General features: G+C 52.9%; 1 protein-coding gene and 1 long non-coding RNA gene across 2 annotated transcripts in view; one reads left to right on the top strand and one right to left on the bottom strand.

Annotated features, from left to right (window-relative positions):
- The window catches only part of LOXHD1 (lipoxygenase homology PLAT domains 1), a 159,809-nt gene that overhangs the window by 112,242 nt on the left and 30,228 nt on the right, over positions 1-17,339 (top strand). The window contains exons 27-33 of the mRNA XM_045457288.1: positions 3,859-3,975; positions 4,701-4,863; positions 8,521-8,675; positions 12,563-12,772; positions 12,879-13,014; positions 14,917-15,125; positions 15,984-16,169. Coding sequence (XP_045313244.1) covers positions 3,859-3,975; positions 4,701-4,863; positions 8,521-8,675; positions 12,563-12,772; positions 12,879-13,014; positions 14,917-15,125; positions 15,984-16,169 — 1,176 coding nt within the window. The remainder of the gene's footprint in view (positions 1-3,858; positions 3,976-4,700; positions 4,864-8,520; positions 8,676-12,562; positions 12,773-12,878; positions 13,015-14,916; positions 15,126-15,983; positions 16,170-17,339) is intronic.
- Positions 8,877-11,135, bottom strand: LOC123588065. Its single transcript, XR_006707681.1, has 3 exons — positions 10,917-11,135; positions 10,372-10,418; positions 8,877-9,903 (listed from the first exon to the last, which is right to left on the bottom strand). It is a non-coding gene; the product is annotated as an uncharacterized LOC123588065 (long non-coding RNA).

Raw genomic sequence — 17,339 nt, 5'->3', positions numbered from 1 at the left:
CCGTGGAGAGCTTGGCTTCTGGACATCCCAAATGGTCCCCTGCTCCCCTCTGGCCTAGGGGTTTGCTTGTTCCACGTTTACTGTAGGCGTCGGTCACAGCACCTTGGCGTCCTGTGCACTTCAGCTCAGCGTCTCCCCTGTGCTCTCCGCTGTGTGTTAGGTTGGGTGGGAGAGGTAGGAGAAGGGGAGGGCCCAGACTCTCTCTGCAAGGGGCTTGCAGTCCAGCTGGAGATCCCCAAACCTCCACAGAAGGCCAACAAGAGAGAATAACTGATCCTGTGGGTAAGAGCAGTGTCACAGGGCTTTACCTCTATTAACTCACTTAACCCTCATAGCAGCTCTGTGCTGTTATTATCCCTGTATAAAGATGGGGAAACTGAGGTACAGGAAGTTGAATAGCTTACATAAATTCACACAGCTAGGGTGTAATGGAACCAGGATTCAAACCCAGGAGTACTGGCTCAAAATATGTGCTCTTAGCCCCTGCAGGTCACTAGCCCATGGTGATGAAGGCACATGCGGGACTGATCGAGAATGCAAAGGAGGGACAAGAGGGGGAGGCATTCCTAGCAAGGGGAACATCATGGCCAAGGGCCAGAGCTGGAAATAAACACAGCATGTGGTTTGGTGGGAGGGACAGGAGGAGAGGGACATGACAGGTAGAAGACCAGCTGAAGCAAGACTTGGAGGGGACGGCTCTGAAGAGCTAAGCGGCTCACGAGGCTGGACTCTCCAGGTAGCAGGGACCTTTGGAGAAGTGCCCCTTCTGATGGGAAACAAAATCCAGAGCCCCATCCTCCTTCCCCGGCCAGTGTCTGTCCTGGGGGGCTCCCTGCTCCCTCTCCACCTTCTCTGGGAGCAGTCAGCACTTGTGGGAAGGTCGCCACCTTGGTGGAGTCTTTAACAAAGAAAATTCAAGGCTGATTCATTTATCCACACGAAGCGGCAGCTCATCCACCCAAGATGGCGTGGTACTGAGTCATCCAGCCCTGACTCCGTCAGCGGTGGGGCTGTGATCACACCTCGGCACGGCTTCCGTGGAGTTTTATCAATGAAATGCCCACTAACGGCAGCTATAGTTGGCCAGTAGTTTGTTGCTGTGTTTTTTTCTTTCTTCTTTTCAAATCTTTCTGGCTGCTGGGGGAATGTGAGGGTCTGGAAACAAATGAAAAAACTTTGTGTCTCTGTCTCTCCGTGTCTCTGTCCGGACTGGTCTTCAGGTAGGACGCAGAGGGCTGGGTCGTAAGCACATAGCCCTGCATCCTGGTTCTGGCTCTGGGCTCAGACGGAAAGTCATGAGCAAGCCACTCCCTCTCTCTGTGGCTTTGTCCTAAGACTCGGGGAGTGGCCGAGAAAATAGCAATAGTAACTAGAATTTATTGAGCACTTGCCTTGTGCCAGCCCTGTCCTGAGCCCTTCGTGTGCATCAGTTCACGGAATCCTCATCGCCATTCCAAGAGTTGCTAGTACGATGATCTCTTTTTACAGCTGAACTGGCATGGGGAGGATAAGAAACTCGCTCAGGGCGTCATAATTTACAAAGGGCAGAGGCAAGATTTGGACTCCAGTTCAATTCCAGAACCTTCTCTGCTTAGCTCTTCCACCTCTTGGGAGGATGTTAGGGTTTCTTCTGATTCCGAGTCTATTCCTGAGGCCCATCATCCATGGCTCGTGTTCCCCTGAAGGCCTCCTTGCTCCCTGAGGGTCACAGCTAAGATGGCCACCCTGACGTGGCATCCCTGACTGACTGGCTGGATGATTAAGGTTCCAAAAGTACCATTGAAGCAAAGGTCCACACATCTGGAACCTCAGAGATGGAATGGGGAAGGAAGAAAAGAGACCTCTGGACAGAGAGAGGGGCAGGGGAATCTTCACTGCCCAATGCATCTGGCAGCTCAGTGTCCTTAAGTGGACGTCCTGTGGCCGCAGATTTCCCCCGCAGCTCCTGTGTCTCTCCTGTTTCGAGAAAACGAGGCCTTGTTAAAATGCCCAGAGCATTAATGTCAGCCTGAAGTCACCAATCTTTGTTCGGGGATCAGAATGGCCCTCAGGGGATCACAGGGGACAGCGCTTCTCTGGTGAAGTGAGAGTGAGCTGGCCGGAGGGGGTGGGGGGCTGCGCTGCAGGGCAGCAGAACCAACCTCAGTGGCAGCACCCTTGTTGAGTCACGCAGGCTCCAGCAGTGACGTGCCATGCTGGTCACTTCGAAGGAGAGACGAGGTGACAGAACCATGGCTGTGATCTTAGACCTGGAAGTGACCTCAGGGGGTCACCCCACCCACGCCTCTGCCTTCAGCTGAGTAACACATTACTCCCCCCATTTTATAGAGAAGAAAGTTGGGGCCTGGAAGGTCAAGTGCCTTGCCTCAGATTATACAGGTGGTAGGTGGGAGCACCGTGGCTACAACTGGGAAGGATGAGGGTGGAGACAGGAGTGCGGGCAGGTCCCCCAGCAGGGCTGATGGGCCCGTCCTTGGCTGCCAGCCGTGGGTGGGTGTGTGGGGAAGAAGGAAACCAGTGGTTGGAAGCTGTTCCGTTTCGTTCAGAGGTCACTTCCGTGTGCGGTTATAGAGGCTGTGCGTTTGATGAATGACTTAATCTATCATTCAGATGCCGTTCCCTCATCAAAAGCCCTTGCCTGCCGTGGAGCTGACTCTGCTGTCTCCTAGCACTGAGAACTTGATGGTGCCGGCCAGGCGGCCAGCTCCGTAGAGAGGCTTCGAGGACACTCCAGTCAGCACATCCCCCCTTGCCTTGTGTCTGGCCATCCCACTGCTTCGTTAAAGGATGTGGAAGGATCAGGGCATCAGTCATTCCTGACAAGAGTCCCTCTCCTGCACCCTGTGCCATAGGCTCCAGGCAGGAGAGACAAGACATGGTGTCTCCTGAATTTCAGACACAAGCATCAGCTTTTCCATTCAGTGAGTCTTCCACCCGTACGATCATGGTTAAGGTCAACATTGCACAGGACAGTACCTGACTGATACTGTCACACCTGTTTTTCAGATGAGGAAACACTCATTCTTTCATCCTTTCAGCAAAGGTATCCTGAGTTCTGGGGTTCACAGTCTCTGTTCTAGGTTTTAAGGATAGAATGATGGGCAAGGACAGGTGCAGTGCCTGCCCTTGTGGCTTTCAGTGGTAGAGAAGATGATATTACACAAATGAAGCCAAACTTCTGACTGTGAGAAGTGCAGGGGAGAGGGGTGCTATGGGATGCTGTAAGAGCTTCTCATGAAGAGATTTGAGTTTCTTGAGGTGGTGAGGGGGGCTTCCCTGAGGAAGTGATCCTTGATCTGAGACCTGAATGATGAGGTTGAGGTCCTGTGGCAAGAGACCTGAATGATGATGTGCAAAGGTCCTGTGGCAAGAGAACATCAAGCTTGAGGGACTGGAATTTGAAGGATATAGAAGAGGGGTAGCTGGAGACAGAGGGGCCCTTAGGGGCCAAGGAGAAGGTCAAGCTGACAAGACAGGGCATGGGCAGAACCAGAATTCCTCTTCTGAAACCCAAATCAGTTCTCAAGCAGGGAATGAACTACCACAGTGGTAAGTAATGGAAGACAGAGAGGTGGGCTCCACCATGAAAAGGAGAACAGCCTCCCAGAGGTTGATGGAACTGCGTTCTGGAATCTAGGCTGATTTTAAGTGGGGAGAGAGGAAGGGAAGCATGAGCATGGCGTGTGGAGAGGAGAGTGGGGGCGGGCTTGGCTGGACAGCAGGGGCATACTGGGAGAAAGCGGCCCCTGGAAGTTCAAAGGGACTCAAGAGTGGATGCCCTGGGCAGACAGTATGTTGCTGAGTTTTACCTTCCTGAACTTTGCTACTACCATCTGGTGCATTTTCTCCTTTCCACAGTTAGAAGACGTAGGGGAAATCATTGAGAAAATTCGGATCGGCCATGACAACACAGGCATAAATCCGGGGTGGCACTGCTCCCACGTGGACATCCGCAGGCTCCTCCCCGATAAAGATGTGAGTTTCTGACCGATCTGTCCTGCAGTTTCTTTTGCCCCTTTCCAGAGGAGATTCAAGGCAGATTCCTGATAAGAACCTGCAGCCTTATTAAGTTGAGGTAAAATCTGAAGACAGTTCACCCAGTTCACTCAGAGTACAGGAACCAGCTCAAGTCCAGGGCAGAACCTTTTAGAACCCGGTCCAGGGCAGAACCTTTTAGAACCCGGTTCTGCATCTGGGCAGCCCCGTCTCTGTGCCCCACCCCCAGGGCCACATTACTGAGTGACCCTCAGTATGTGAGTGACCGAGTATGCCCTTCCCGCTGCTCAAAGTCAACTCACAGAAAAAAACTCACCAGAACAACTTGGCAAACATCCTGAAGCCACACGATTCTAAACGTGGGAGGCAGGTTTCAATTGTGGCTGTGGTTGAGTGACCTGAGAGCAATTTAAAAATACAGAGCCCCTCCCTTTACCCACTGAATCTGAGTCTGTGAGATGAGGTTCTGATGCCTATTTTTAAGTTACCCTGGGAGCCCCACCTTCAAGAGCCAACCCCCGATGTGGTTGTTGAAGTCTTTGAATAAGACTGGATATACTGGCCTCCCTTGGTGGCTTTTGCATTATCTGTGGGGCTCTATGACCCTTGTCATTGGTCCCCATGAGTGTTGACATGCTGATGAATCACTGAAGTCAGAAGGTTCCACACAAAGGGCTAATTTTCCTCTTGCCTCCTCACCCCAGGGCACAGAGACCTTGACTTTCCCTTGTGACCGATGGCTTGCCACGTCAGAGGATGACAAGAAGACCATTCGAGAACTGGTTCCTTATGATATCTTCACTGAGAAATACATGAGAGATGGGTCCTTGAGGCAAGTCTACAAGGAAGTGGAGGAACCTCTAGACAGTAAGTGTGGTGCCCTCCTCACAGTCAGCAGCAGCCCTTCCTCGTAGGGCACCTGCCCCATGCCAGGCCGAGTCTTTGCACCCCAGGAGGCAGGGTCTGTTATTATCTCCGCTCCATAGAGAGGGCACCCGGGGCCCACAGAGGTTGCCTAACCTGCCCAGGTTCACACAGCTGATAAATGGCAGGCTCTTCTTCAGGGTCCCAGCTGTGTCACTGCACGTCTTTCTGTGGCCTGATGGTGACACTGCATCCCATGTGTGCTCTGTGCCTGGATTCTCCTGATCCTTGTGGCCTCCCTCCTCTTCGTTTATTCACTACTCCTCTGCAAGGCTTGGTCCTCTCTGCTCTCACAGGATGCGTACGATTCAAGAAGCATCCTGGACTGCATGTATTTGTGTGTGCATGCGAGTGTGTGGGCACGCCCTTACACAGGCACGCATTCCTCCTGGACGACAGGGATAGTCACACCTCTTTTTTGAGCAGCAGTGCCATTGTCCTGTCAATCCCCAGGTTATTCAGTCAGCCCTAAATAAGCTTTAGCTGTATCAAAAATCAAATTTCCTTGCCAAAAACAAGCTTTCTACCACTGGCGAGGTGCAAAATACCACAGGCTCCCCATGGGGGCGGTCTGCACGGATCAGAGATGCCCCGAAGGCTTGGAGACTCGGCTCATATATGTTGCCTTGCATTCCTTCTGGAAAAAACTGGACTAAAATCCAAGATTCCCGGCCCCATATGGAACCAGGGGGATGTAAACCAGCTATAGCTCTAACATTTCCTTTGATCTCAGTTGCCACTCGGTTAGAGATAAAAACAAGTGTTGCCTCCGTAATGTGCCTTTCCCTACCCAAATCCCTTTGCTGTTAAATCTGGAGGAAAATTCCCTCTTCTACTTGGGTCCCAGAGGATGCCCTGGAAAGCTATCCCAGCGGCACACTTGGGCTGTTCTGTATTAATAACATGCCACAAACCCACTCGGTGCCTGGCGATGTTTCTAGGGAAACATCTTTCCACCAAGAGCCGTGTGGCTTGGGTGGGACAAGGGAGGGAGGAGGATCCAGAAATAGCCGGGTTTGACTGCACAACTGCATTGCTCAGCGCCCAGAAGCGGAATCAGTGTTCCATTCCCCAAGGACTGGAGAGAGCAGTGGGGGTGCAGGAGGGGGAGAGGGAGGGCCATCCATCCACAGCCCCTGGTGACACAGCACCCCACTCTGGGACGAGGGCTCCTGGCAAAGGTCCTACCTCAGTGCGGAGCAGGGCTGAATGCACGGCTGGGAAGTGAATGCGGAGAAAACATGAAGGGGAGGATAGTCGATTGTGTCTAAACTGTGACAGGATTCCTAATGTCACCTCATGTCAGTGTCAGCCAGACAGACTTGGGTAATGTTGACTCTCAAACACCAAGGAGAAGGTTTTATTTATTAATGCAGCACATGAAATGCTTGACAGATGCCGTGCTGAGCTGAGCAAGGTAGGGCCCGAGGGCAGTGGGCCTGGTTCTGGTTCCCGCCCTGGCTGAGGGGGCAGGCTCTGGGGAGCTGTGCTCACGGGGCACCTCGGAGGTCAGAGGTCGGCAGAGCAGAGCACTGGGCCGGGAGGGTGGCTGGGGAAAAGGTTTGGAGAAGGGGCGTGCGGGAGGGAGCCGAGCTCGGGTTTGCATGTGAGTTTGTGACATCTAGTCAAGGCGGACGTGTCCCCCAGGTGACAAGGCTGTGGATCCAGGGCACAGGAGGGAACTGGGTTGGAGACACAGGCTCGGGGAACTCAGAGAGGTCAATACCCAAAGCATGCAGGAAGGGAGCTGAGGGAAGCGGACAGAACCAGGCATCTGGGGGGCGGGAAGAAGATTAGGAACCCGGAAAGCCGCTCCAGAAGGAGCGACCAGAGAGGCAGATGGAGAGCAGGAGAGAATGATGCTGTGGAGTCCAAGGGAAAAAGAGGAAAATAATAGGAACCACTCTGTGGGCGTGAACGTGTTCCATAACCATGGGTATGAGTAACTCACATCATCTTCCTTTTTTTGATTTAATTAAATGTGGTCTGAGCCCACTTTGCAGGGGTTGGTGAGAAAGTCCATCTCAGTCACTGCAGGGAGCGGGGGATCCCTCTTTTTCGGCTTCATAAGAATCCTGAGCCTCACAGGAGGGGCCTGGCCCTTAGTCCAGGGCGGGTACCACCGACAACCTATGTCCTCCCAACTCATGGTGACGGTTGCTGCTGGTTCTCCGCAGACATGCGGGTCGGCATTTCTCTGTGTGGCCAGAAACACTTCAGCTTCATCATGAGACCCTCTCTCTGGCCATGAGCCCTCCTTGCTTCAGTTTCCCAGATAACCACCTCAGCTTTCCCCCTGCGGGGACTCTGTGTGCAGATGAGGGGTTCCCACCACCCAAGCGGACTCCCGAACCCTCAGCCGCACGCAGGCTAGGGAAACCAACCTTCCTCCAGGCTGGCCACTCCCGCCCTTCACCTCAAAGCCACAATCTCCATCTCTCCCCTTGGAGATAACCTGGCTAAGTCCCCTCTTCCTTGGCCTGAAACTCCAAAGCTTTTAGGACAGAGGAATACGGAGAGGGGACAGAGAATTCTTAGCCACATAAAAATGCACTTCTTGCCTTTCCCCTAGGGGTGGAAGTTGGAAAAAGAGATACTTTATTCTTCCTCGACGAGCCCACAGCAGCAAAACAAAGACAAGACAGCATTGGTTTTTATTTTCATGAATAACTTTTAATAACTGTGGCACCAGTATTTATCCAGCCCTTCCCATGGGCCATGGGAGCTGAAGAAGAGGGTGTCAGTCACTGGGGCAGGTGCTGGATGGCAGGGAGTTGGAGAATAAAGGAAAATAAAGAAATGGGGCAGCTGGGTGGCTCAGTTGGTCAAGTGTCTGACTCTTGATTTCAGCTCAGGTAAATAAATATTTTTTAAAAATCAGGAAATGGACACTATGGGGAGGCTATACTTTCAAAAACATTGGATTTTTTTCTAAAAACCACTTAGAAGGAACTGGCATGGGTACTAGTCACCCTCAAGTAGGAGGGCATATTCTTTTTTTAATTTATATTTATTTTGAGAGAGAAAGAACAAGAGCAGGGGAGGGGCAGAGAGAGAGAGAGAGAGAGAGAGAGAGAGAATCCCAAGCAGACTCTGTGCTGTCAGCACAGAACCCAACTCAGGGCTTGAACTCACCAACCGTGAGATCATGACCTGATCCGAGATCAAGAGTCAGATGCTCAACCGACTGAGCCACCCAGGGGGCCCCGGGCAGGCATATTGTTGTCCGTGTGTCAGGGAAGGTAGATTTAGTGACCACAGCGTGCACACACGCCAGGCAGTCTCTGGCATCTTCCCCCGCTGGAAGCACAGACAGCTGGATGGGTGGATGGCTTGAGGGCTACGGGGAGGAACCTCCATCCTCTGGGTCTTAGGGGCCACCTGTGTCCAGATCAGATGGGCAAACTTCCCACTGGTGAATCTGCAGATTTGTAGCAGAATGTCCATAATTGACCAAATAAAAGGAAGACACTAACGCCTCCTCGAGATGTGGGCCAGGAGCTTAATACCTCCTACAAATCCAGTTCCTTTAATCCTAAAGCCAATGCCACTCTTTTCTTCCCTTTGTCTGTCTGTCTGTCTGTCCAACTGCACGCCCAGTTGTGCTGTACTCGGTGCAGATCTTTACAGGAAATGTTCCTGGGGCAGGGACGGACGCTAAGGTCTACATCACCATCTATGGAGATCTGGGGGACACCGGGGAGCGGTACCTTGGCAAGTCAGAGAACCGCACCAACAAGTTCGAGAAAGGAACGGTATGTGGGGCACACAGAGTTTTTACCCCCTTCCCTTCCCCTCCGGGGTCCAGGTGTCTGGGGGCCAGCTCTTGGTCCCTGAAGCTGTCTGTGAACCTTGTGGGGTGTCAAGCTCCCTCATGTGGGCGGTTGGCCTTGCACTTCTCCCTGCAGAGCAGCTGGTCCCCTCTCTGAGCCTGTGCATGGGCCCTGGGCCCTGCATCTGGGGTGGAGGGTAGACCAGAGGGTAGGGTTTGAGCAACTGAGAAGCCTGTTTGAGTTGGCTGTACTGGGGCGGGGCGGGGGGGGGGGATGCTGGTCATCATCAGAAAATCCAGCTCACTATGGGCGGATCATGAGCATGGGGGTGAACATCAGAGTGGCGGGGGCTGGAGGCCTGCCTCTCCTGTCAGCTCCTTATCTGGTTGAACCTGTGTGGACTTGGTTTCTCCATCTGTAAAATGAGGAGCCCGATGTGAATCAGCTAAGCTGTGTTGTGCAGAGCTCTGGGCAGAACTGAGGCCCATGGGAGCCACGGAGGGATTAGAAGAGCAGACAAGTACCCCGCTCCCCCAGCTAAGGTCCACTTTGACCTGAACTATCGATGGAAGTACCAAGAAAGTGCTCTATTAGGCAGAGGGCTCTGACCTGCTGGGGTTTTAGGAAAAGGAAGACCTCTGTCCCAGTTTCTCTTCTCAGCCCCTCGACTTCCCTCCTCTCCCCACGGTAGCTCTGCTCTCTCCCAGGCCCTTTCTGCCTTACCCCCTTCACACAGCCTCAGCCTCTTTGCCTTCACTCCATTCACCTAAATCTGCCAGAACTCCCCACAGACCAGGCTGTAGCTGCAAGGTGATCAGAGCAAGGTAACCCAATCTGTGGTCTTGCCTTTGGCTATGCACATGCAGGGGTTTCCTGTACTGAGCAGTGGGTGTTTAGTAGGGGTCTGTTTAAGCCTGACTCTCAGCCAGGCATGATCCTTGGCACTGAAACATTTCCTACTTGTGAGGAGGAAATGAGCTCTGGAGCAAGGATAGCAGGTGTCGTCTAAGCGGGTCTGCGGCCATCTGGTGACCCCATGGGCCCCGCCATCTGGAAGGAGTCCAGCCTTGGCCTCAAGGTCCCGGGGAAGTCAGGCCCTGGTGCTCCCATCCATTTGTTCCATCATCCGGATAGGAACCATTGACTTTTAGCTTTGGTTTACTGCTTTGGAAGTGGGAGTAGCAGTATGATAGCTACTTAGACCCCTGGGCTGAAAAACAGGACAAGAGATGTAAGAACACTTTGTATCAGGGAGAAATAATTTCACACACACACACACACACACACACACACACACACACATACACACACACACGAGATATAATGGTTTGCTGCACCGGTAAGGTAGCTAATAGGAGGCCTATCCATTTTGGGGAAAAATGGAATACAGAGAGGTACACTTAAGTGGCTCACGCGATGTCCCGGACTCTATACTGGGGACAAGCTTTGTCACCTATGCTGTTGTGGGATGTGGCAGTGCCATTCAGCAGTCAGCCCTGTGGCTGGGGCCAGATCACCCACGTTCACATCCTGGCTCTGACACTGACTAGCCCTGTGATCTTTGGCAAGTTTCTTCGCATCTCTGTGCCTCAGTTTCTTCCACCGTAAAGTAGGTTCACTGAGTTAGAAACTCTGAGGTGCCTAGCTCTTCATCAGTGCTGAGGATTGGGGAGCTCACCTTCGGCTGCCTTCGCTGATGCCCGGAGCCAGCATCTGGTGATTGCACTGTAAGACAGCAATGTGCAGAGCTGACAGGTAGATGTTGGTTTGTGGCCACACCCACGGAGCCGGGCACAGAAGAGGCACCATACATACTCATAAATGAATGGACTTATAAATGAAGGTGATGCAGTCCATTCCACCTGGATTCAGAGTCAGATTTTTTTCTCTCTAGGCAATTGTTATGTCACGAGAAAAACCTTTGTCCCGTTCTACACCACTTCTTCCCTTTCCTTCCCGCCAGTTATGATGTCCTATCAAGGGAACTGGAGCTGCTTCTGGCTTAGTCACGGATGATTTACGTGACTTTAACTTCACTGCTGAGCATCTAGCAGCTTCCATTTCTCTAATTATCTCCTCCAGAATATAGAAGTCCCCCTTGACACCCTCTCCTACTCAGCATCCCCCCACCCACATCTAGTCCAAAGCCAGGTCTTGGAGAGTCTCCCTTCCACACGGCTCCCAGACCAGCCCTGTCAGCTCCTTAGCCCTTTCTCAGCTTACCTGGCTTCCTGAACCACCCTGGCTGCCTGCCGCACCTCCTCATGTCACCTAGCCAAAGGTGACAGTCACTCAGCCGGCCAAGGGCTCTCCGCTGATCCCCAGATCTGGCCTGGGCCCTTTGTAGGATTCACAACCTTTCATGGCCCACCAGCCAGCCTGTATGGAGTGTTCACAGCAGAATACCCCATGCTCTCTCCTGTTTCCAGACCTTTCTGGGCATCTTCTCTGCATCCATGTACGTATGCCCATAGAGAATCCATATATATATATATATATATATATATATATATATATATATGACATCATTCCTATACGAATGCTTCTTCAGCCTGCCTTTGGCGTGCAATCTCCCTGTGTCAGGATATTCGAGTGTAGATGAAGCTGGCTCATTCTTCGGAACCACCACACATGTGACATTCTGCACACAATATCACCATGGTTATTTAGCCGTTCCCCAAGCACTGGACACCAGATGGCTCCCAGTTTTCCACTGTAAAAATTACCCTGCGATACGCATCCTTGTGCACACATAAAGTCCCCTCCTGAGGACAGAAGGAAAGAGGTGGAATCGCTGTGTCATAGGCTGTGCCTGTTTTTACTCTGGTGATCTCAGCCAGGTAGCAGAGCCCTGCAGCCTGCAGGGTCAGCCACGCACTGCCCACCTGCAGTTTCCTCTGCCTGCAGTCACCTGCTGTGGTGCCAGAAAGGCCCGGCCCCCACCCTTAGCTTAATGCCACCTCCTGGAGAGTCTTCCCAGCTCCGCCCCTAGTCCCCAGGCAGGTGGCTGCTCCTCACCCATGGGCTGTGATTATCCACCTGGCCCTCTCCCTCTCTGGGCCGTGAGGTCCCAAGGAGGGGCAGACGCTGCCTATCGGATTTATCTCTGGGTTCCCAGCACTCAGCAGTGACTCAGCACATCTTCCACCTTCTGGAAGAAAAACACTGTAGCTCAGGGTCACCGGCCTCTCCTGCCCCGCTTCACAGTCCTGCCAGCCACATTCAGCCTGTGTTTTTGACCATACCTCACTCAGGGCCTGGATCTCCACATCTCACTGAACAATCCCCAAAGAGTCCAAGCACCCAGGAGTGTAAGGACACTTTATGGAAGGGGTAATCCGACCCAGAGGGCCTTACATCACACCCCACATAAAACCACCTGCACCACAGCTGCTGTCCCTGAGCCCTCGGCCTGACCTCCCCCAGCTCTGTCTCTCTTCTGGGCCTGGTCCAGCAGCAACTCTGACTGCCTCCCAGCTTCCCCCTGGGCGTTTCGAGCCCCTCCCCGTTACTCCCTCCTGCCTCCCACCTGAACTCGTGCTGATACTCAACATAAACGAGGACATCCAGGTACCAGGGCCAGGCTGAGCGCCCTCATCTGGCCCACTCCTGCCTGCGTTCCATCCTCCAAGCATCCACAAGGCTTATCCCAGGAGGAACAGGACTGCAAAACAGGGCCGCTGTGGAAGTGAGGGAGGCCTCAGAATACCAAGCGCTCAGTGGTAGGGACTTGGGCCTGGAGGGTTTCCATCTAGGAAGGTCTGTTCAGCCCCACAACTGCAGGGTATGGAAGGTACTGGATGGTCGGGGTTGGAGTGGGTGCAGGTGGGGCACACCCCCACCCGAGTCCCCACACCTGGACTCCGCAGGCCGACACCTTCATCATCGAGGCCGCTGACCTGGGTGTCATCTACAAGATCAAGCTCCGCCACGACAACACCAAGTGGTGCGCAGACTGGTATGTGGAGAAGGTGGAGATCTGGAATGACACCAATGAGGACGAGTTCCTGTTCCTGTGCGGGCGCTGGCTGTCCCTGAAGAAGGAAGACGGGAGGCTCGAGAGGCTCTTTTATGAGAAGGTGTGGGAAAGGCGGTGTGGGGTGGGGGGACTTGGCTCAGCCGTACCTTGTACTGTGGCAGAAGGGGCCAGAGCCGTAATGGGGACTGGGTCATGCTCCTGGGCAGGAGTACACTGGGGACCGAAGCAGCAACTGTAGCAGCCCAGCTGACTTCTGGGAGATCGCCCTGAGCTCCAAGATGGCCGACATCGACATTGCCACAGTGACGGGGCCCATGGCTGACTACGTGCAGGAGGGGCCAGGTAGGCCAAGCCGGGGGCTCAGCAGAGGGGAGGCAGGCACCGGGACGTGTGTTCAAGCTGTTCTTGGACAGGCCATGCATTAGCCCCACCCTCATGTGACTTCTACCTAGCGCTTTGTAATTCACACCGAGTTTTCCATCCCCACAACAGCCCAACAGGGGCAGCCATCAGCCCTGTTGCCGATGGAGAAACGAAGGCTAAGAGTAGTCAGGGTGATGATACCTTTAATCCACTGACCCACTACCAGGAGGCTATCGCCGTGAACTCTGCCCTCACCCAGACCCTCAGGATGTAGATTCAGCCCCGTGGGCCTGGGACAGTTCTCTCCAGACCCACACAGCAGCAGTCGGAACACTTTGCATGTCAGGAGAGCATCACACAGAGGACTTCAGCCGTGTAGACTTAAGGCACAGTGTGATGTGGTCAGACAGAGGAAGAATTTCTAAGATGGCTTTAGGGGGATTTAAGTTCCATTTCTGGTTTGGACAATAATATATGTGACCTTGGACAGTCACTCTTTTGGCCTCAGTTTTCCCCTCCTCCATAAAGTGATGCTGTAATGCCCTGACAAGCTCATTGTTCCAACCAGAGTTTTGAGAAAAACTAGTTCTGTGTTTGTCTATTGGACATTTAAAGGCACTGCCTATCTGTTCAGCTCTCTTAAGTATAGAGCATGACAACCACTATATTCTTCCCCAGGAGACAATGTGTGTGTGGGGGGGGGGGGGGGCGGGTGTCTCTGGGGCTGGCCAGAGTGCGTCAGTCATTTTCTGTTCTACCTTCTCACTATGTAAATAAATGACAGGACCCACAAGAAGTATTTCTCCTGAATTAAGCACTATGATAAACTGTGAAAGGCCAAGGGGATCCTCCTATAAAGGTGAAATAAGGCCACTGGCAGGTGCACAAAACAGTACTGGTAATTCCAGCCAAGAAAGTCTAGTTTGGAAACTTTCAAAGAGATACAAATTACATAACCTATAACCATATAACCTCTAACCTATACCAGAGCATTGTCTCTCAAGATATTCCCAGAGAAGGGTTTCCAACTTGTATCAGTTAGTAACTGCAAGTGACATAGACAAGATAGTAGCTCAAACAAATGAGGGATTTTCCTTTTTTCACACATAAAAGTTCACATATAGGCAACGAGACAGGCACAGCAGTTCCAATAAAGTCAGTGACTTCCTTCCTAAAGACTGCCCATGGTTCCAAGATGACTGGTGGAGTTCCAGCCATCACACCCACATTCCAAGCAGAATGAATGCAAGGATAAGGGGTAAAAGGGTGCTCCTTCCAGCTGAGTCAGAAAGTTCCCCCAGAAACCCACCCAACAATATCTGGTTACATTTTATGACCACCCCTAGCTGCAAGGAGAATGGGTACTCATTGGGCAACTAGAGCTCTATGCTGCACTACCTGAGCAAGTTTTCCTGTGGATTAATCTAGTCTGTTTTGGAAATGGGGATGCCTTCTAGAACTTTCATTTACCATGCTACACATATAATGCTATTTTATTTTTCTTCCCCAAATTCCTACTTTCTGTGAGGCCTTGTTTTTAACAACCTTATTTTCGCTGACTGCAGTAAGCTTTTCAGGCATCTAACCCCTGTACCTGGTGAAAGGTTATTTTCTTACCCTACTTCACAAGGGAGTGCTGGGCACAACTGAGATAATTGGTCAACGGGGCTTTCCAGAAGTGTCAAGGATGCTCTTTTAGGATGATCTTCGCGTGGGAGATACCGATCTCTCATCCCCTGGAGAGTAGACGCTCATCATAGATAATTCACCAGTCTAGAAAGCTCTGGTGCACTTTGCTCTCCAAAAGTCATTTCCAAATCTGTGAGCCCACCCCGAGCCCACCTGGCCCATTTTGAGGCTGGGCCCCCTGATCTCTTGCAGTGATTCCATACTACGTGTCAGTCACCACCGGGAAACACAAGGACGCAGCCACTGACAGCCGGGCCTTTGTCCTCCTCATCGGGGAGGATGATGAACGCAGTAACCGCATCTGGCTGGACTTCCCCCGGGGGAAGAAGGGCTTCAGCTGTGGCTCCGTGGAGGAGTTCTATGTTGCTGGCTTGGATGTGGGCATCATCAAGAAAATAGAGGTGCTGGTCCCGGGGTCCTGGGATGGTGCCCACCCCGAGGGAAGGAAGGAGCCAACCAGTACATAGTGGGAGGGAGTGTGGAGGGCAGGCCGAGCAACCAACCTGGAGCTCCACCTCAGAGCAGGTAGTCGGGGAAGGTCCCCTGGCCTCTGCCATCAGCTGGCTAGGTGACCTGGAATGAGTCACCACCCAGCCAGGTCTTTTTCCGCCCACCCAGTGGGGAAGCCTGATGTATTAGTTTTCTATTGCCGGGTAACAAATTCCTGTGAACTTAGCAAAAGAACACGCAGATGTATTATTTCCCCATTTCCCAGGCCAGGAGTCCACATGCGAGTTAGCTGGGCCTCTTTCCAACATCTCATTGGGCTTGAATCAAGTTGCTGCTGGGGCCGTGGTCTCGTCTGAGGCTCGGGGTCCTCTTCCAAGGTCATTGGCGGAATCCACTTCCTGGCAGCTGTACGACCGAGGCCGCCAGTTCCCAGAGGCCGTGTGTGTCCCTGCCACGTGACCTTCTCCAAAACATGGCAGTTTATTTTTTCAACGCCAATAAGACACAATCTCTTCTGCTTCAGATCTCTCTAACTTCTCCCATCTCTGACATCGGGACCCTTTTCTAAAGGGCTTGCCTGACTAGGTCAGGCTCACCCAGAATAATCTTGGATTAACTCAAAATCATCTGATGAGGGGCCTTTATTTTATCTGCAAATTCTTCACCTTCATGGGAAAGACCTGGGTCGGTGCGTGCAGAGCACATTGGGAGGAAGCACCGAGGAAGGAGGGTGCAGAATGGGGAAGGGGATGCTGAGTGGCGAGGGCTTCCTTCCCAGACCCTCATGGCCCTGGCCTGTCCCCTCCCAGCTGGGCCATGACGGGGCCTCCCCGGAGAGCTGCTGGCTGGTGGAGGAGCTGTGTTTGGCCGTGCCCACCCAGGGCACCAAGTACACATTGCGGTGCAACTGCTGGCTTGCCAAGGACCGAGGCGACGGTGTCACCTCCCGTGTCTTCGACCTCCTGGATGCCATGGTGGTGAACATTGGGGTGAAGGTATAAGGGGGACCTGCGTGTACATATTGCATGGCAAGGGCAGTGCATGTTGGGGTCGGAGAGCAGAAGGGGAGACAGAAGTGAAGGAAGAAGGAGACTCGTGCTGGGGCACCGGCAGGGGCTGCAGCCTGGTATACTAGCCACATTCGCTTTGCTCAGGTCTCTTTGGGTCTGCTGCTGGGTTACCTTGGGCAAGACGTCTGGCCTCTCTGGGCCTTGGTCTTCTCATACAGTACGTGGAAGTAACACTTCCCATCTTGTTCCACGTGAGACCTCGATGAGCATGAATGAGATCATGAATAGTCCACGAAGAACTTCGCAAGCTCTGCGTAGATGTGCGGAGTCATTTTTTTCTGAAGACTCCCTCAACACCCAAAGGCAGGGGTGGGAAAAGATAGCATTTGGGATGCTGTGCACTTCGGGATCTTGCAGTGCAGTTAGAGCTGCTTGCACGGGACCCTCTTTAAGTGGAAAAGGCTGGAAGGCAGGAGCTCTGAGCTCCTGTCCAGGCCCCACCTCTAAGTGGCCAAATGACCGGAACAAGTTGCGTAAACTCACAAGTCAGTGCTGGGCAAGAGTCGGGGTGCCTGAGTGCTGGTGCCCAAGGATACGTGGCCCGTTGGTGGCTCAGAGGGCTCGGTTCACGTGCCCGTACAGGCTTCTCCTTCTCCCCAAAAAGCTGTAGCATCAACAGGAAGCTCCATCCCTCATCTCTGTTCCCAAATCCAAACCAACGAGCTACTAGATTTAGGTCAGAAGGTGTCCCACAAAGATAAGAAGAAATCACCCTAGACCTGAGGGTGCCCTGCTTATTTCTATATGGAAACAGAAGGAAGGGCTGAGTTTGGGGCTTTGAAAACCTGGACAGGCAGGAGGGTGGATGCCTGCCCCTCGCCTGCTTGAGAGCCAGAAAGCAGAACCTTCTACAGCACAGATATCCTCCCCTCCCTTCCCCAGACATCTCCATCTGTGGCCAGACGGATGGTGTGGGTGAGCACACAGTTCATCCAGGGACCTCCATCCTGACCCAATTCCCAGCATGCGCGTGGGTGTGAGTGTGTCTGTGTGTGTGTGCTGCCCCCCCCCCGGCACACACATGCACACCCCACTCAGTGCAGCCGCGTCTCCCCCTGAGCCCTTTAGTCTGTGGAAATGTAGACCCACGCCCCT

This window comes from Leopardus geoffroyi, chromosome D3 (genome assembly GCF_018350155.1).
Source record: "Leopardus geoffroyi isolate Oge1 chromosome D3, O.geoffroyi_Oge1_pat1.0, whole genome shotgun sequence".
Taxonomy (NCBI): domain Eukaryota; kingdom Metazoa; phylum Chordata; class Mammalia; order Carnivora; family Felidae; genus Leopardus; species Leopardus geoffroyi.
Note: the sequence above shows the minus strand (reverse complement) of the source record. Positions and strands in the feature narration are given on the sequence as shown.